We start from the raw sequence: 18,884 nt of genomic DNA on the forward strand, positions 1-18,884 counted from the left end.
CATAATGATACAAATACACTATTGCCCGCCTCAGAAATTCCCTATACTATCCCAGTTATCTCCACTGCGCAGGAACTCCTGCCCCTGAGAAAAGAAATTTGCAGCAAGAATAGAATACCCATCATTGGATAGCGTCAACTGCTGCGGCGAGACCAACGAGTTCGCGGCATAGTCTTGGCTAGGAAAAGCGGCATTGTCGAACGATTGAGACTGGATATTGGGAGTATCCCCTTCCTGGGCACTCAGGCGGAACGGGGCAGGCAAGGGAGATGTTTGAGATACCTCTGTACCCGCAGAAGAGGATCCGGCATAAAGGGTGTCTCCGAAGAGGCGCCTAGCAGAGTCAGTGTCGCTGTTGGATGAGTATTCAAGGATCTCCCAGAACCGGGACAGATCAATCAGAAGGCTTTGATTTTGCGCTTCCGGGTCTGATTGGTAGGTGGCTGAAACGGCGTCTTCTAGGCGTTGAAGCCTGTGTGCCTGATTATAACATAAACGGTTAATGTCTGATATGAGATACGAAGGAAGTTAAGTGGGCTGGGGACCATACCAATCGAGCCATGTGCGGCCATCTTTCCCCTATTGTCTGCACGAACTTGACGCACTTGGTGAATCTCTCGCGCTTCTGTTCTCTGATCGTTGCATTATCTGTAAAGCTGAGCTGTAACTCGATCGTAGCCACGACAGCTGCGCTATATCCTAGTACCGGATCCGATACTAGGAACGACTTCTCTTCAAGGTAGTTGATGAAGTGAATGATCCATGTCGTATGAGAGGAGATCAAATCCGACGTATGTTGTAGGAAGATCTCAGGAATAGTACTCCGGAAATTCCTCAGGCTTAGCGAAAGCAGAAGAGGGTGGTTGAGTAGACAGAGATTGGTGTGATACATGAATTGGTTCAGGAACCATGGCCCCCAGTATTCACGATGTGCCTGCAGCTCGTCCAAGGAGCGTTCACTGAGATTCGCGGGCTTGAATCGGTGGAGGTATGGCATGCGAGTCTCCATTACCATCTGTAACGCCAGGATCTTCGAGTATTCGGATTCAGGAGACCATGGTGGGACGTTGCTTGGGCGTCCATGGAGTCGAACATATCGTGCTGTCCTTGCGAACACTTCGCTTAACATCACCACATATGCAATTATTCCTTCATCCTCCATGTCACTTCGGCGCATTTCGACAATTGATGGTCCCGGGGAGAGGAAGCGCGCTGGTCGTGCTGGGCTCCGGGGGTATGGAGGGCCTGGGGCATCGGGTATGTCTAGGATCGAGAAGTCTTCGCCGTGTAATCGCTTCAGAAGACATATGCTCCAGAAACACCGTCTGCGTTCCTCGCGAAATGTGGTGCTTGTTGATGAACGGGGCTCTTGTCCCAGATTGGCGCACTGGGCAAGGTTCATTGCCAAGCTGCTGTGAATACTGGAACGGTGTGTATTGCCATCTGGTAGAATCATTAGCCGGTTTCTGGACATTGGATGTTCTGAAATCATACTCGTGAAGTCAACTAAGCTCAAGATGCAGAGACATTGAAGTGTTGATAGTTCCACCGGCCCTTCTGAGACTCTTTTCATTACAAGACTGCGAGCAACCTCGGCATAGCCGGTGACGAGAGCAGAGAAATCGGCCCTGATACGATGATCGTATGAGAATCGAAGACCAAGTGCCAATATAGCGAAGAGAAGCTCGGCATCCCGTGTCTGTAGATTAGACAGAAAGCCGTCCTTGTGGAAAAGAGGCAAAGGTTGAGATTCACAGTACAGCAAATATAGTTCCGCGATAGGAACTATCTCCTCCCACGGCGGTAAGCTGACAGATGAACCTGTCATCGACAGTGTCGGTGGAACAAGAGGTGCTGCCTGTCGTTGTGGCTCGTTTCTCCCACTGCAGAGGTGTTTCTGGTAAGTCATAGCCCCAATGTAGATACTGTAGGTCCCTCACCCTAGCACATCAAGAACCTGCTCCAGTTTGCCTTCAAGGTTTTGCAGTCTGTCTTCCTAGAATACGTTTAGCAATTGGATATACGCATAGGGAGCCTCACAGAGGCAAAGAAATGACCCACTAGAACCCGAGGTGCTCGCAGGTCTGAATCATTGGGCCTTGGACTTGACTCAGACAGCGGCCGACGCCTTTCGTCGGCGTATAGGCATTGCTGTCCCAACCTAGCACACAGAGAGCAGACTGGCTGTTCTCCAGGACATTTGGCTTTCTTTCGCCTGAGAGATTGGTCAACGGCAATTGCATGAAACAGATTGGCGGGCCGACACTCACCTGCAAGGCTCACAAGCCTGCCGTACCCGCTTTTTCGAGGGTCGCGGTGCATAGTCAAAAATCTCATCTTCCATTCTTACATGGGAAACCGAATCTTAGTCGCGAGGTGTTGTAGCAGTTTGTCTGACTAGAACATATTCTAGGAGGACGGATAGGGCATTGTAGAAGGCTGATCGACGTGACCGGAGTATCGAATAATCAAAATATGATATACCGGTGCTGCGGTGCATACAGTTTTTTAGAGAGGAGTATGATTTCTCAAGAACTGTTATACTATCCTTTCCTGGATTGGGATTGGGCCAACTTAGCGCTGGAGGGACAATCTCGGGTCCGGACCCGGCCCGGCCTGGGTAACCGCCGCGTGGTCACGTGCACACTGACAGCATATAAACACCCAGCTACCCCAGCTCGCAACTCTTTGTTCTTTGCCATTTCACATACCCGACACAGAAGAATCTTCTCACTTGTCAACCATCCTCTAACCAAGGTAAAGAGGTCTCTATGGATAAAATCATATCTCTTCTACCGAGATGGATTCCTTTACAGCTCCCTATCCACAACCGTGACCCTTCACCTACAACCAATATCTATCCTGTCATGAGATTTTGCTGGGTCCCCTAGCGAACTTCTTCTGCGACTTGCCTTGTACGAACACCCGATCTACTAATTTGGCTCTCACTCCGTGCTACTCGCCTTCACGGACATCGTAAGATGTTGAGTGCAGAGAGCCTTCACCATCAGCAGGACCGGGTGCTAGTACAAGGCAGGTCGCAGAAGATGTTCGACTTGTGACCAAGGAATAGCTCTTGACGGTAGACATGGTTGGTGCGCTTTCTACGATGTACAAAGCTCTTGCTCGCCTCTCCGACTCCCAGTTGATGCTCTTACTAAACCCATCCTCCCTACCCGCAACAGTGACCCTTCACTTACAACCGATATCTATCCTGTCATGAGATTTTGCTGGGTCCCCTAGCGAACTTCTTCTGTGACTTGCCTTTTACAAGCACTTGATCTTCTAGATTGGCTCTCACTCCGTGGCCGACTGGTCCCGGACCTGCTACTCGCCTCCAGCGGACATCCTAAGATGTTGAGTGAAGCCTTCACGATCAGCAGGACCGGGTGCTAGTACAAGGCAAGTCGCAGAAGATGTTCGAGATGTGACCAAGGAATAGCTCTTGATGGTAGACATGGTTGGTGCGCCTTCTACGATGTACACAGCCTTTTGCTCGCCTCTCCAACTCCAAGTTCATTCTCTTACTACACCCATCCTCCCCACCCTCGTATCCTGATAAGTTGTTGGCATTACCAACAGCCATCCGTACAACAACTCAAGCTCTGCCTGTCACGTTGCTGTTGTATGGATCTGTCGTTACTCCCGGCCTTTGAATGATTTCCGTCGAGGTGGCTGGGGTCACCTGTTCTGTATATGATTCTTTTCAACTTCCGGACAACCATATTTGATGACTAGAAGCCGCAACGTAGACATACATTTACTTAGGGATGCAGAGTAAGACTATGTCTCGCGCAGTTTCGCGGAGGTTGAAGCAACTCAAAGAGACTCCCTGTACTATGACTAGTAGCTAGAAAACCTCATCTCCATCTCCTGCTTACTGTTCGACGGATGCAAGAGCAGCCAAGCTGACTTAATTCATCAGAAAGATAGGTAGTTATGCGGCGACATCTCTTGGATTGGCGCTTCAATTTATCATATGTACAGCTCCAATCTGCGTGGCTGCCAACCCATCTAACCCCCTTCTGGAGTAGAAATACACCATACAAAAAACAGCTGATGACACAGCTTAAGAAAGAGAACTGGAATTGGCATCATATATTCCTACCAGATATCCACGGTCTACCGTTTAGATCCAAGTCTTGTGGCCCTGTTAAAGAGTCAGCATGTGAACGTGCTCGATTACCCACCCTTCTCGTCGGTGGGGGAAGGATAGCGGATAGCGGATTGGTGAAACTTACGAGGACCATGCGGCACATGGCGTAGGTAGTGGCTATTGTCAATTAGCATTCCATCTGCAACTGTTTTGGGTGTATCGGGAAAAGACGGGTTCACTCACCAGCACCGAGACCGTAGACGGAAATGAGGTAGGGGTACATGATGTAGGCGGAGCGGGAAGTCTGTGACACAATTCCAACGTCAGTTTCTTGAGGGAGCTCATTGAGGGCGTAGGTGCCCCTTCAGGGTGTGTACTGACCTTCCACCATTGACGCTTGCCATCGTGGTTCTGGAAGAGACGCTGGTAGTAAGGCACACGGTTCTCACGGAACACGAAGCTGAGAAAACAATGAGTCAGTATTGGTTGTACTAGATTGGCGGTATAGCGTTCCCTCGCAGGCGCATCAATTGCAATTTGAAGGCCGAGGATCGCGGGAGGAAATTCAATGGTCGCACTCTCGTGGTCGGGATTGTGCGCGGGGGTGTTTTGGAGCAATTCGAAGGGGCCACATACCCAGCCATACGGGAGCTAGTAGCACGGAACATTTTGGCGGTTCTGAGCGAAGAAGGAGTGGGGAGCTTAGGTACGACGTGGGCGAAATGGGGATGTGAAGTCGATCCGGAATGAGCTGGATATCGTATCACGTGCCATCCATCACCTGATCAAATCAGAGGTCGTGTCAGGTCATCATCCCGAAAAGGCAAAGCGTCAAAAAAGTGCCCTGGAGCGCAACAACTTTTGGACGTTCAATAGCAAGCTTGTCGGATTGTCCTCGAGGAATCGAAAAGGATGTTTGGCAGCGAGAATTTGCCATCCCGATCTTTATTCCTTCACCACTCATGCGCCCGGCGCTTCTGCGATTGTTGAAGAGGCCGTCCGCCGTCTCGATCCTTGACACGCTTACAGCAGTACCGGCCGGAATTGAGCAGTTGGAGTCCAGATACCGGTGTTTACGATGCAATTCGCGAAGTGCAAATCACCCCGATGAATCTGACAACGGCCTAGCCCGGCAGCAACTTGAAGACTCGCGCCGAGGGAAACGGCCATTCAGCTTTTCCATCTACGACATTGAAACCTCCGATGAAGCGAGCAACTCTGTAGCTACGCCTGCTACGAAGCGGAACCCCAACACTTTTTCTAAGCAATGCCCTACCAAGCTTCTGGCGCTTCGACCAGACAGGCTTGAATTCGAATCGGACGTCGGACACCTCAACGACATTGGGACGCGTTTAGTGGATAATCCGGACCAGCGACATAATTTCGACCTGTGGGAGGAACTCCTACGATATCGCCAGCGACACTACGGAGACCACGGCACACTAGAAATATGGGAAGGGCTCATGGTTCGAGTGGATGGGGTACGGCTCCCGGTTGCGGGAGACCAAGCGGATATCTTCTGGCAAAGCTTTGTGGACATGGGATTGAGGCGAGAGCTATTTCTCAAAGAAGTGCTGGACTACGCTATCGATTTGTGGAAGCAACATGGCAGTCGATGGCCACAGCTATATGAGCGCGTGGTGGGCGAACTCCTTGACCAGAGCCTAACGCACCGTGCCATCGAAAGCCACAAGAAGCTTCAACGTGCTGGTTTGGCTAGCGCGCATGATGTGCTGCAAGTCTTACCCTCGGCGATCCGCTCGACGTCTCATCCGGCTGGCACGGAAATTGCGACTGTCGCTGATCTCGAGTGGTCATCCTTGCCGCCGGGCCTGAAGGCATTCCAAACTATATGTTCTACAACCCCCGACCGCAACTTTTACGGGCCTGTCATCTCGATGCTTATCCAACAAGGCCACGGAGAAGCGGCGATCTCGATGCATCATTTCTTTGCTCATATCCAGGATCATCCACAAACTCCCGATGAAATACAGCCATTGCTGGAATACGTTGAGAAGTTTGGGTTGCGGAGGGAGTTCAATCGACTCCGTGGCTATGTCAAAAAGCGGTTCGATACCGAAGCATCGATTGACCAACCTGGCCCAATAGACACCACCCCACAATCCGATGCGAAAGAATCGCAGGACGGAAAGCCCTATAAAGATGACATCGGTGCTAAGATGTTTGCTACTCGTGCACTGAACTTTGACATGATCGTTGGTGGTTTGAAAATGCTCGGTGTCACCGAGATTGGCCATAGGACGTTGCGCGAGCTGGCTACGAGAGCTCACGGCAATCAAGATCTTCTGGAGAAGCTCAAAGTCCTCAAGCAGTCTGGAATTTCTGTCGGTAGCACTGTGTTCTCCCGGTTAGTCCAGAAACTCGCAACCCAAAATCGCGACATCCTTCTCTCCGACCTTCTTCGCAGCGACCAGCACCCGGACGTTCTCGAAGACAAGCGCATGCAGGAGTCAATGTTGGTATCTTATTATATGGCTCGGGATTGGCGACTGTACAATATGACCCTAGCGGTGTTGGCGGAGCTTTATCCCACCTCACCCGACCTCCACGACATCCATTTCCGAAAGCACATTGCGGCCCGGGAATTAAGCGCAGCGGGCAAGGTCACCGATGAGCTAGCCCTCCGGGGGCGTACTCTGAGCGAAGAAAGTGTGGATTTCATGGCCGAGCAGATTCTCACCCCTCGCCGCATGAACCATCGTCCGCCCCCAGGCCAACGTCTGTCTGCCGTCGAGGAAGTAGTTTTCATCTTCAAGATTCTGAAGCGTGTGGTCCCCGCAGGAGGCTATGTCAGTGCTGCCTTCTGGATTGAGATGCTCAAGCGTCTCGGTATGGCGGATGCATGGGCGGACTGGGACAAACTTCGAGACTGCTGCACATGGCTTGTCCGTCAATATGCGGAAAGCCCTGGGCAGATGGCCCGGTCGCACGTAGCATTCTCCAAGCCTCTCGATCCCAAGCAGCCCAACGGTCGCGACCGGCGAATGCTCGACTTGATTTTCACGCCCCAAATGCAAGCAGCTATCGTCTCCTGGGGATTCAAGTTCCGCGTGCTCGACACGACCGCATCAAAATTTGCCATTTCCCATCCAAACCCTCAAGTTCATGACAAGCTCGTCCCATGGGTGCGGGGTCTGATTCTACTGCGAGAGCTGGAACGATCCGGCCTTCGTCTTGACAAACGATTGATCTCACAGGCAGTGCGCCACCGCCTGGCTATGCTCTACAGCCACCATGTTCTATCCGCGCGACGCATGAACCGCATGCTGCGACGGCGGAACCCGTATCCTCTACAGCAGGTGTTGAACGATGTATTCGAGGCTTGGGGGGACCAGTCTCTTTTTGATGGGATGGAGCAGAACCCGCAGGAGTTGGTAAATCCACCACGATCTGCCCGGACGAAGCGACGCGCTCCAGGTATACGTCTGTCGCTGAAAGGACTATAAGTCGTCTTAGACGTGTCAAGCGTCCATGTATAATAGCATTTTGTAAATAGTTCATAATACCCACAGTCATGCTTTTGAGCAGTTGAAACATCATTTGCTTGTGATCGACGATAAAAAGTCCTCCACATAGTCCAATGGGCAGTGCAGATCCACCCGATCTAAGAATAGTTGAGACGGCAACGCGGCATAAACGCGGCCTCTAGGCATTCTGTTTATTTCTTGTGCTCTTTTTCATTCTTTACTTATTTTACTCTTTTATTGTCCTGATATTGTTACATCTCATATATCATTTGTGTCATTTGTGTAAAAGTCATGCGAGTATTCACCTTCCTAGCTTTGCTGCCCGTGATCCTTGCGAATCCCCTCCAAACCCGTACGACAGCATGCAACAACTCTCCCGACCTTTGCTCCAAATCCTATGGGGAAATCACACATCTCGGAGCCCACGATAGTCCCTTTGTACGAGATGAGACTACTGGGAACTCGCTAGCTGGCGACCAGTATGTTTATCCCTTCGATCCCCACACCATCTCGACTGAAACTAACCAATTCCCAGATACTATGATACCCTCACACAGCTATCAGCCGGTGTCCGACTAGTGACAGCACAAGTGCACAAGGACAACTCACAATGGCGTCTCTGTCATAGTACATGTTCTCTGCTTGACGCCGGACGACTGAGAGATTGGTTAAAAGACATCAAGGGCTGGCTAGATGATAATCCAAACGAGGGTGAGCCCATCCACACCATTTATGCTATTCCCAGACGAAAGAAAGCCCTAACAATACCTCTAAAACAGTGGTAACAATCCTCCTCGTCAACTCGGACAACGCCTCAGCCTCCGACCTCAACACCGAATTCACATCCGCCAACATAACTGACTATGCCTACGAACCAGAAGGAAACACCGCACCCAAAACATGGCCAACACTCCAAACAATGATCGACACAGGCAAACGCCTCGTCGTCTTCGTCGCCCCCATCGACACAGACTCAGCCCATCCCTACCTCCTAAACGAATGGACCTACATCTGGGAAAACCCCTACGACGTATCCTTCCCCTCAAACTTCACCTGCGAAGTCGACCGACCCTCGGAATACCAAGGCAACAGCGGCGCCGCATTATCCGCCAACCTGCTGCCACTAATGAATCACTTCCTGTACTCGAGCGACTTCGCGATGCTGGACATCGAGTACCCAAACGCGAGCTACGTGGCGACGACGAACGCCGCATCAGGCGGAGTGGGGAATCTGGGGTCGACGGCGAGCGCGTGTAAGAAGGCGTGGGGTGGTCGACAGCCGACGTTTATTATGGTTGATTTCTTCAATCGGGGGCCGGCGATTGAGACGGTTGATAATCTGAATAATGTGTCCAATGCTGTTGGAAGGAAGAGTGTTTCGAAGTCGGAGGAGCCGACGAGTGGTGCGGCGGCTAATGAGAATGTGTTCAAGGCGCTTGTTGAGCTTGCTGCTTCAGCGAGGGCGGGGGCGGATGTATCGATGGGGAATTGGATTTGGACGGGGGGGGAATTGGGGGAATTTGCTTGGTGGAGGAGTTTCTTTCTGATGTTTCTCTATATTCTTGTGGAGCGTTTATATTCGGGATCTACTTGTCCTTGACGATAGCATGGGATATGGGGTCTAAATTTGCAGGGCGTTTGGGTTAGAATTGGGATGGAATGGGGTTTATGGGCTATATAGTCTTACGAATGGAATGATTCAAAGTCGGCCTCTTGCTTCAGCATATTGATTCCATTAAAGGCAGTCTAGTCCTTCCCCAATATCTCACGCACCTTCGTCACCTTATCCTCAAAGGACTGCACTTTATCAGTCCTAGATCAACAATTAGCCAAATAACCAGAGAAATCGAAACTGAACAGCCATATCCACTCACCTCGTTCCAATCCGGACAGTAGTTTGAATCCGAACAATCCCCTTCTGATGAAGAATGGTGTGCGCCTGACCGATAACCTGATGAACCCGGTCCCAAGATCCTTCTATAAACAGAAGCAGTCAGTAAACAACAGTAATCGGCGTGTCACATAAGCTGTCAGCTCTTTTCCCCTCATTCTCTCTCGCATTTCAGTTGCAGCTGCAGATACAGCTACAACTGGGGAGATGAGATGAGCGAACAGGTCCCCACACAATTGGGAAAGCTGGATCTGCGAGGCAAAAGCATAATACGGTCGTAGTATAGATCAGGGATGTAACCGTACCGAGGGTTGTGCCTGCGGAATGCATGACATACTTCAAGCCGCAGGTTTGGACCAGTCGCTGGACGTCGGCGATTTCATCTGCGACCGATGGTGAAGAGGTGCCGATCTGGGGTTATGCTGTTAGATTGGCGGGATTGCGGGATGATGTGACCTGGTTGTTCCATTTCATGAGGGTTTCCTTACGGGGATTAGACAGAAGTCAGCGGTACAGTGGGTGGGTGTTGGGATATTGATCGGGGAACCAGACATTGCGAATTGGATTGTTGATTAGGTCTATGTTGTGAATGTGTGGATGGAAAATATGGTGGGGGAAGGTTTTAGAGGGGAAACAATATCTAAGGTACGGAGTATGCGGCATACAACTCCGCGATGAGAGCTGAATGATGTCGAGGTCAAGTGACCCTCCACAGGGCTGAACGACGATAACTTATCTGACTGACTTGCCCTCGAGCCTCTGCATCATCTCACATTTCCTGCACAGCGCCTCATTTTGATATACGACATGTCCGATTGCTGACCGCCAATTGCACCTGATAAATGCGACTTCAATCGCTCTTCTCTTTTTTTCTCCTCGAGTCCCTACGGAATAAGAATGATGATTCCCTGGAATACTTCAAATGCTTAAGGCTTCCTTTTTCCTCTGATTGGCATGATCGACTCCAGGGGTACGCCACCTACTAATCAGCCACTCCCCACACGAACCCTGCGTTTCCCCCCGGTTTCTTTTTTTAATTCGAGCGGATTCTTTGTGCTCTTTGTGTCCTTTGTCTCGGTTTCTCCTTTTAATACTTTGAAACCTCTCCTATCCGTCCATTTCCGTCTGTGAAAAGCCGTGTCCAGCGCCGTACGACTGTCTCCCGTATCTCGTGCGCCATTTGTCCGGGTCCTTGATTGGATATCTCAGTCATCCGGCCACTAAACGGGGTTTAGCCCGTCTGAATGGATTTAAGCATCTTGGATGCATATGCATGAGCGATCTGAACTCGTTTCGACCAATCGCTCCTCGATTTGCGAATCGGTCTGGATCTCAGACAATAACATTCTATATTTAACAATCACGTCATGATCACGATAACCTGATACTCATCTTCTAACGGATGACCAAGCCTAATCTCCTGGAGCTCCCTCGGGGAGTTCAGCTCGTCTACCTCGCCGAGGGAGGGGCAAACGTCATTTATCGATTTGTCGCAAACACAGCACGCGCACCAAAGGACATATCTCTCTCCCCAAGTAATGCAGACTATTCTCTACCAGCCCAACTAAGGGGGAAACTCCTTCGACTCCGCAAAGAAACAGCAGCCGACATTCCTTACAAAGAGATTGTCCGAAACTTCGACACCATCATCCGACCCTTATTCACCCCCGACGAACTAGTCGACCAAACCCTCATCCGACTCCCAGAGGGTCTCCTCTCGCGCTGCAACGACCAACTGCGAACCGCAGAACTAAATGACGCGCGTCCGAAAAAGCGCCATGGCAACTATCTCTGCCTAAACGAACCATTCGGTTTGCTCATTACCGACATGACGACGGCCGGCGAACCGGGCGCGTATCTGGCCGAGCTGAAACCGAAATGGTTGAACCAGTCGCCTTCAGCACCTAGCACCGCACAAAGATGTCGGACCTGTGCGCTGCGGGAGATGAAGAACCGCGAGGCACTGCTGCTGGGCCTGAAAGAGCAGCGGTCGTTTTGTCCGCTGGACCTTGTCTCGGAGCAATTTGAGAACGTGCTGCGGGCGACGGGGTCGATTAAGGGATGCAAGGACCGAGCGCGGCTGGCTCGGATCTTGTATCGGAATCCGACGATGCTGAGATTGCAGTCGTTGCAGAAGAGTGAGAGGGAGGTTGGACTGCACGGGCCGCCAGCGCATTCTCGGGGGATGTCGCTTGCGATGACTCTGCGGGACTGTACGATGTTTATTAAGGTGAGCTCAACCTGTTTACTTGCTAAGGGTTGTTTACTTGCTGAGAGTACTGACACCCTTCACAGATTCCCAATGATGAAAGAGCACCCGTTCAAATCCGCCTTGGCGACCTCGATCTCAAGTCAGGTGCTGGCGGAAAGGCCGGTTACTGGCGAGACCTGGAAACCCAATTGATCGAAGAGGGTTGGTATCGGGGTAGCAACATCGGTCAAGGTTCAAGCGAGTGCGCTTTGCACACGCGAAGGCCCTCTCAGTCCCTTGCAATATGACCTCGGTATAGCTATACTTATCCCATCTGCATTGATGCGAATTGTGCGAATGTTGCGGTCTGTCCTGAGCGAGTAAATTCATGTCATGACTTGTTTGTACAGTACTTTTTCATTGTCTTTTTCGTGTGGTTTTCTGTGGTTTTATTGTTTTTCACTATATGGGGTTTGGACCACGGCGGCTGTTTTGTGTTATTTGTTGCCTATGACTGGATGTTTCTATATGGATTTATACGCCTCCCACCTGCATTAATATGGGTAATACATACTTGCTTTCTTCGTCGGTTCTGATATTAAGATTGGTGTTTTGTAGATGTCATAGGTTATGTATCGATACCTGTAAATAGATCGATGTTAGGGAAATGAGTACTCTCCGTACCTGAAGCTGAAGCTGAAGATCAGCATCTCCCCCCGCTTCCGATAAGAGTCAAAATCAGACCATCCTACAATTCACCTCCTTCACCATCTCCACCGCCAATCCCAAATGAATCCAAGAGTCGGAATCGGTGTCTTCGTCTTCAACACCGAGGGCCAGTTCCTCATCGGCAAGCGAAAGGGCAGTCATGGTGCCGGTACGTCAAGCATGTATATAAGAACATACTCCGTACAATAAGCCTATAACCTACCTGTATCCCTACAATATCAAAGAGGTAAAGAACTAAATCCATTGCTACAGAAACATGGGGTTTACCAGGCGGCCACCTCGAATTCAACGAAACCTTCGAAACCTGCGCTATGCGCGAGACCCTCGAAGAAACAGGTCTACAAATCAGCGACGTGCGATTCCTGACTGCCACCAATTCCATCATGGCAGCCGAGAAGAAGCATTATGTTACTGTTTTCATGGGTGGGATTTGTGAGGAGGGTGTTGAGCCGCAGGTGAGTTTATTTTCTCATTTCCTTTTTCCTCTTCCTGATGCCCTAGTCTGTTGAGAAACACTGGCTGATGAAACGGTCAGACTCTCGAACCGGAGAAGTGTGAAAGTTGGGAATGGATTTCTTGGGATGCGATGCGGGCGTATGGGGAGGAGGAGATGGAGGGTGATGGGTCTAGGGGGATGAAGTTGTTTATGCCTCTTTTGGATTTGTTTAGACAGAGGCCGGAGTTTAGGGTTTGATCTGAATCCTTGAGATAGTAGGTATCTAGTATAGTAGTACATACTTGAAACCAGTGCCCAGGGTGTAACCGTGTAGTATAAGATCTTACTCCGTAGTCACGATCTTCTCTTGCCTGTTGCTACCTGGGTTAAGCCCTCTATAGGAATACAAGTTTATTACTGCTGCAGCTGTCAGTCGTTCATATAAGATCCGGCATCTTCGTATGATTGCTGGAACAAGGAATCGTATTCACATTTCTCATAAATTCAAGAACCACTCAATGTACCCTCCAAGTGGAGAGAACTACATTCGCTGGGCTGACGCTGGCTAACGCTCAATGCAAAGAAATCAACAGGAAAACATCAACTCGAACCATACACCCAATCCGACACAATGACCGCAATAGTCGCAACCTACCAACATGTCAGTCAACCCAATTCCCCCAGAAAGATGACCCAGAAAGAAGCAAATACTCACCAACGAAACATCAACACCCGGCATAACAACAATATCCAGCGCAGGCCTCGACCCCAACCTCGACATCAACATCAAAGCCAACTTCTCATTATGCCAAATACTCTCCCTAATCTCCGCCACCTTCCTATCCCCATCGACGACATCAAAAAGCGCCAACCTCCCCCCATGTCTCTCAACATTAAGCGTCATCATCTTCTCCTCCTTACTCTTCCCCGGATACGCCGCCGCATTCTCAAACGAAAGATTAAAGTTCCCAAACGCCGTATTCCCCAGCGTCCACCGCGGCGCCCCCGTCGCTATCGTCGCCGTGTCACACCCGGGCAAGCTAACCGACCAGCTATTACTCCACGACCACTTGCGATGAAGCTCGAAGAGCGGCAGGCCGGATGCATCGCGGAACTCGCGACAGGAGCGGTCTGTGTATTTGCGGCCGGTGACGGTGAATTGCGGGGTGTGGTCCTCTTCTGTTATTTTGTAGGCGACGGCTGAGTGGGGGTTGCCGTAGGGGCGGAGGACGAGGGTTGTCTTTGTGCGGGTTATGTATTGGGTTCGGAAGGCGATGTCGCGATTTGGGGAGCGGAGGGGTTTGCGTTGTGTGTGTGGGAGGACTCGGACATTCGAGTAGTAGGTTGCTGACATGGTGAGGTCCGAGGATGGGGGTTAACCTAGGTCAAGGGTCTAGGAGTGGTCACTGGTGAGGGGAAGGCTTTTATATTTTTATATTTAGGCAATGATGTATGTGATGTATGCAATGTATCGTGCTTTTGATATCCCTGCTGCGGCATTTATCCTGTGCAATGTCCGTGATGCTGCTGCGCCACAGCTTTACCGAGGGGAGGGGAGTATACCTACACCTCATGAAGCTATCTGAGAGATAGCGGCGGGGTAAATGCACGCTATGGCTGGTCTCGACGTCTTGTGGGGGTTGAGGAAAGTTGTTCAGTGGGGGTAGGACGAGTCATCCTTGCATCTCTCCATGAGAATCGGAATCCACCGTCATACATATCGTCAGCTAAGCGAGTGAAAGAGAAAACAACCTCGGATATGATCATCGAGGTACGGCGGGAACTCTCAGGCAGAGTCACCGGCCTTTTTGATAGGTTCGATGAAATGACCACGTGATCGTACTGTTACTGAAGTACTGAACAGACTTTGAACTTACTGTTAGCGTTATTAGTTACTCTGAGACTCTGAGTACTAGAGGCGTAAAGTGAATAGGTTGATACTACTGTGTAGAAGACTAAGAAGAGGAGGAGGGGGTGGAAGGACTGTGGAATAAGGAAAGGAGGGATGATGATGGATCTGTGTGTTCTGAATCGATTCATGACCATACTCCCAATGATAGTCATGAGATGCGAGGAAGGAGCGTACACAGTAAGTTGCGTAACTACCAAAAGTAAACAAAAAATGATGAATAATCACATCACGTGATTGACGGGTATCACTATCACATTTCACATATATCACAACAACACGGGGTAAGACTCACTGAGGTAACACTCACCGCGCCTCTTGGTGACATATTCTCCCTCTTTCTCTAGCGACATATTCTCCCTTTTTCTCTATGGCCGACAACAGTTCTCCAGATTACAAGCTGCGTTCAAAGCAGTTAGAGGAAAGGCTCAAGCAGCTCGAAGAGAGACAGAAACAGGTCGAAGAGCTCATCCGACCCACTACTTTCGTGGAGTTCTTGCGCCATTCCCACAACCTCCTCTCTCGACCGTTGAGAGTTGAGACACCGTCTCGCTCGACTACCGGGAAAATACCCCTTCCCACTGGGAAATATTGCCCGATACGATTAGAACCCTGGAGCGGCTGCTCGACAGAACTGTCGGAGCTCTACCGGTCCGTATCTGGCTATCTTCAGCTGACACCAGAAGGAGCGCTACGTCTGTTTAAATCATTGGATCAGCTGGAAGGGTTAGGTCGAGAGTATTCGATTACGCCCATAAGCAGCGAGCGAGACCTCGAGGCCTATGAGCGATCCGCCGTGGAAACGCATGTCCGCGATATCATTTCCGAGTTGTGCAAAATACCCGCTGCTCGCGACGAGTTTGGCCTCGGTGATGCAATCGAGTTCAGAAATCATACGAATTCCTTGAACCAGAACGAACCTATTGAAGCGGATGCAAGCCAACCGTCCAGTATACGCCGGCCAAGACCTGACCAGTACTGCATCCATCGTGTCGACGGCACCACTAGCACGGTTCTAACGACCGTCGAGTATAAACCGCCATACAAGCTTCCTGTCGTGGCCCTTCGTATGGGCCTCCGACCGATGGACTTATGGGAGGAGATGGTCAGTAAAAACAAAATTGAAACAGAGCAGGAAGCAAAGTTGAAATACAATGCAGAGCGACTTGTCTGCTCTGTGCTTGTCCAGGAATACCACGTGATGATTCAGGAAGGGCTCGAATATTCCTATGTGACAAACGGGATTGCTCGAGTCCTACTCCGTGTTCCACCTGACGACCCGGGCACGTTGTACTACTTTCTTTGTGAGCCTAATAGCGAATTGGGCCCTGAAGTTGAAGATAGTTCTCAGCTACAGAAGACCTCTGTTGCGAGGACACTGTGTCTGTGTTTGATGGCCTTCCGTTCGACTGTGCGTGGCCAGGAATGGCGAAATTCTACACGACCAGACCTTCCTATTTGGAAGACCAGCTTTGACCACACCCGTTCTCAGATTCCCAGAGAAGACATGGAGCGTTTGCACTCAAGTAGTACCCATCCGGAGTATTGGAGTCCGAAATCCGGTTCACCTTATGATCCGCCATCGTCTCCGCCGGGTTCTCCACCAGCAGCAACCCGCCGCACTCGGTCTCAGGCGGGCTGCGCACCGTCAGATGTATCACGTCGCTCGCAGTCGCCAGACTCATCGGGCTCCGATTCGAATCAAGCAACAAGTCGCAAGCGGGGGCTCAGCCAAGTCGCGTCATCCCCGTCTACCCAACAAGCAGCTCGTCGACGGGACAGGGGTAATGATCAAGGCAACCAGACCCGGCATCGCAATGCACAGTTTTGCACTCAACGATGTTTACTTGGATTGCAGTCTGGCGGTGTCCTAGACGACTGCTGTCCAAACGTGATGCTTCATCGTCGAACTAAGGACGATCTCCGACATCCGATAACCTCAGGAGATTTGTTGGGTTTACTTAAAGCACAACTGGACGAAAACATTGACCGCTGCATACCTCTCGGAGGTTGTGGCGGATACGGTGCACCGTTCAAACTTACCTGCATCGAATACGGCTACACGGTCATCGGAAAAGGAACCACGTCTGGGCTGTGGAAAGAAGTCTCCGGCGAAGCGCAGATATACCAAATTCTGCGAAAGGTTCAAGGGTCGGCTGTGCCTGTTTTCCTGGGTACCATTGACCTGGCGAAAATCTACTTTCTTCACGGAGCTGGAGAGATTCGTCATATGCTCGTGATGGGCTGGGGAGGACAAAGTACGGCATCGATGGAGCTGGCGCCTTGGCTCCGCCACGAAATTCGCAAATCAAACAGAGAAATCAAAGCCTTGGGAATCATTCACGACGATCTTTCGCGTGACAATATTTTATGGAATGAAGAACTTGGCCGGGCATTGATCATCGACTTTCATCGGTCCACTTTGAAATGTCTACCGACTTTGCAGCGATCGGTCAAACGACGACTATTTCCAGAGGCAGAAGATCCCAAACGTCTTCGTGTGACGTGAGTGTGCATGATTGTTGTAGTTCATTAGCGTGATATTAAAAGATACCCCGACTCGAAGTCAAGAAATGAATTGATGATATTCCAAAAATCTGTGACGCCTGTTCTATAGCTACTGTGTACAATCCCAAGACTTAGACTTGTACCTGTTCAAATACCTCCGGGTCTAGCCTTGCTGAGTCACCCCCTTCAATACCTCGGTTGTTTCTCTCTCCCTCTCTCTCTCTCTCTCTCTTGTTAGACTAAACTCGCCTGATCATGGCAAAACTCAGCGTCAAATCCCTGGACCATCTGGTCCTGACAGTCCGCAATATCCCCAAAACAGTGGCATGGTATACAACCTACTTGGGCATGCGACATGAGACCTTTACTTCACCAACCAACAGAGCTGTACAAAGGTAACCCCTCATTCTACATTTACCCCAAATCCACAGAAAAGTCCAAAAGATAAGTTAGATACTGACATATCTAGACACGCATTACTATTCGGCTCCCAGAAAATCAACCTCCACCAAGCAGGCAAGGAATTCGAGCCTAAAGCCCAGGACGTTATGCCGGGAAGTGCCGACATGTGCTTCCTGACAGAGGAGAATATCGAAAAAGTACTGAAAGTATTCCAGGAAGCTAGAGTTGAAGTACGACATCCGGACCTCTTGAAGTTTTGAATATATATGGAACCTGATCTTTGCAGATTCTCGAAGGCGCCAAGATTGTAGAGAGGACTGGGGCTGTGGGCAAACTTCGCAGTGTATATGTGAGAGATCCGGATGGGAATCTTATTGAGTAGGTCTTTTTATCGTCTTGGCATCTTGTTCAGATGGATGTCCCGAGTTCATGACTCATTGCCGATACAGGTTGTCGAACTATGAGAACCATGAGTGATGGGGACGACGGTGACCGTGGAATAGGTAAGATGTATGTGATACCCGAGCATACACTACCCTCGATCAGTAAAGCCGAAAGCCGGGGTAGATCCAGATCAGATTCACAGGACGGGAAGGCCAGACACAGCTTCGTTACTCAGGTGTCGTCACAGACGAACATGTTCTAGGCGTGATCTAGTTAATCTCTATGAAGTATGTACCCAGAATACTTACTTAGCTACCTATTACAGACACAAACATCTGGTCATGATATCTGCTGGAGCTATACATCCTTTTACTCCGTACTCCGTTGCCCAAGAGCAGACCCTAAGATGAGGTAGTAAATGGTCTCCACTGTGGGGAAAGATAGAAAGGGATGAGAACACAACCAGTCGAAGCACATGAAAAATCCAAAGTCATTGGCCCTCACATGTGGAGTCATGAATATCAAGACCCTCACTGACGACACTGAACACTGAAAACAGTGAAAACGTGCTAGGGCCTGCCCTCTCGCCTACACATAAGAAATCCTATAAAATATCCGAATCAAGGGGAAATCTCTAACTTCCAATCTACCATTGTAACTACAATCATAGGAAAATGACACTGACGTTCTCTACATTCCAATGGAGAAGAGTGTGACTCAGGTACGGACTCCATTTCCCCTTCTCTCTTTTATCCCTCTGCTCTTTCAGCGCGATGATGTTGTCTATCCGTACCTTACCATTTATGGTGAAATTGATACCTTTTAATATGTTTCAAGACGGGTCTCTGAG

General features: G+C 50.1%; 9 protein-coding genes across 9 annotated transcripts; 5 read left to right on the forward strand and 4 right to left on the reverse strand.

Annotated features, from left to right (window-relative positions):
• Nucleotides 1-30: 30 nt before the first annotated feature.
• Nucleotides 31-2,344, reverse strand: N7515_005318 (uncharacterized protein; the record flags this gene model as incomplete). The annotated part of the gene is made up of 6 exons (XM_056666062.1): nt 31-480; nt 551-1,443; nt 1,495-1,883; nt 1,941-1,996; nt 2,062-2,215; nt 2,271-2,344. The coding sequence occupies 6 exons, from the start codon at nt 2,342-2,344 to the stop codon at nt 31-33; spliced, it is 2,016 nt and encodes a 671-aa protein (XP_056519658.1).
• A 1,785-nt stretch (nt 2,345-4,129) lies between these two features.
• N7515_005319 (cytochrome c oxidase subunit 7) lies at nt 4,130-4,764 on the reverse strand (the record flags this gene model as incomplete). Its single annotated transcript, XM_056666063.1, has 5 exons — nt 4,130-4,150; nt 4,242-4,273; nt 4,340-4,400; nt 4,478-4,556; nt 4,733-4,764. 5 exons carry the CDS (start codon nt 4,762-4,764, stop codon nt 4,130-4,132), a joined length of 225 nt encoding a protein of 74 aa, XP_056519659.1.
• A 294-nt stretch (nt 4,765-5,058) lies between these two features.
• On the forward strand, nt 5,059-7,563 carry N7515_005320 (uncharacterized protein; the record flags this gene model as incomplete). Its single annotated transcript, XM_056666064.1, has 1 exon — nt 5,059-7,563. The coding sequence occupies one exon, from the start codon at nt 5,059-5,061 to the stop codon at nt 7,561-7,563; it is 2,505 nt and encodes an 834-aa protein (XP_056519660.1).
• Nucleotides 7,564-7,875: 312 nt separating this feature from the next.
• N7515_005321 (uncharacterized protein) lies at nt 7,876-9,184 on the forward strand (the record flags this gene model as incomplete). Its single annotated transcript, XM_056666065.1, has 3 exons — nt 7,876-8,063; nt 8,120-8,295; nt 8,364-9,184. The coding sequence occupies 3 exons, from the start codon at nt 7,876-7,878 to the stop codon at nt 9,182-9,184; spliced, it is 1,185 nt and encodes a 394-aa protein (XP_056519661.1).
• Nucleotides 9,185-9,330: 146 nt separating this feature from the next.
• On the reverse strand, nt 9,331-10,029 carry N7515_005322 (thiamine-binding protein; the record flags this gene model as incomplete). Its single annotated transcript, XM_056666066.1, has 4 exons — nt 9,331-9,397; nt 9,459-9,561; nt 9,781-9,886; nt 9,964-10,029. The coding sequence occupies 4 exons, from the start codon at nt 10,027-10,029 to the stop codon at nt 9,331-9,333; spliced, it is 342 nt and encodes a 113-aa protein (XP_056519662.1).
• An 848-nt stretch (nt 10,030-10,877) lies between these two features.
• N7515_005323 (inositol-pentakisphosphate 2-kinase) lies at nt 10,878-11,974 on the forward strand (the record flags this gene model as incomplete). Its single annotated transcript, XM_056666067.1, has 2 exons — nt 10,878-11,705; nt 11,771-11,974. The coding sequence occupies 2 exons, from the start codon at nt 10,878-10,880 to the stop codon at nt 11,972-11,974; spliced, it is 1,032 nt and encodes a 343-aa protein (XP_056519663.1).
• Nucleotides 11,975-12,455: 481 nt separating this feature from the next.
• Nucleotides 12,456-13,089, forward strand: N7515_005324 (nucleotide triphosphate diphosphatase NUDT15; the record flags this gene model as incomplete). The annotated part of the gene is made up of 3 exons (XM_056666068.1): nt 12,456-12,543; nt 12,648-12,850; nt 12,931-13,089. The coding sequence occupies 3 exons, from the start codon at nt 12,456-12,458 to the stop codon at nt 13,087-13,089; spliced, it is 450 nt and encodes a 149-aa protein (XP_056519664.1).
• Nucleotides 13,090-13,431: 342 nt separating this feature from the next.
• Nucleotides 13,432-14,185, reverse strand: N7515_005325 (uncharacterized protein; the record flags this gene model as incomplete). The annotated part of the gene is made up of 2 exons (XM_056666069.1): nt 13,432-13,482; nt 13,547-14,185. 2 exons carry the CDS (start codon nt 14,183-14,185, stop codon nt 13,432-13,434), a joined length of 690 nt encoding a protein of 229 aa, XP_056519665.1.
• A 925-nt stretch (nt 14,186-15,110) lies between these two features.
• On the forward strand, nt 15,111-17,249 carry N7515_005326 (uncharacterized protein; the record flags this gene model as incomplete). Its single annotated transcript, XM_056666070.1, has 1 exon — nt 15,111-17,249. One exon carries the CDS (start codon nt 15,111-15,113, stop codon nt 17,247-17,249), a length of 2,139 nt encoding a protein of 712 aa, XP_056519666.1.
• Nucleotides 17,250-18,884: the final 1,635 nt, after the last annotated feature.

Source organism: Penicillium bovifimosum, assembly GCF_028826915.1.
Source record: "Penicillium bovifimosum strain IBT 22155 chromosome Unknown utg000005l_segment0_segment0, whole genome shotgun sequence".
Classification (NCBI taxonomy): Eukaryota; Fungi; Ascomycota; class Eurotiomycetes; order Eurotiales; family Aspergillaceae; genus Penicillium; species Penicillium bovifimosum.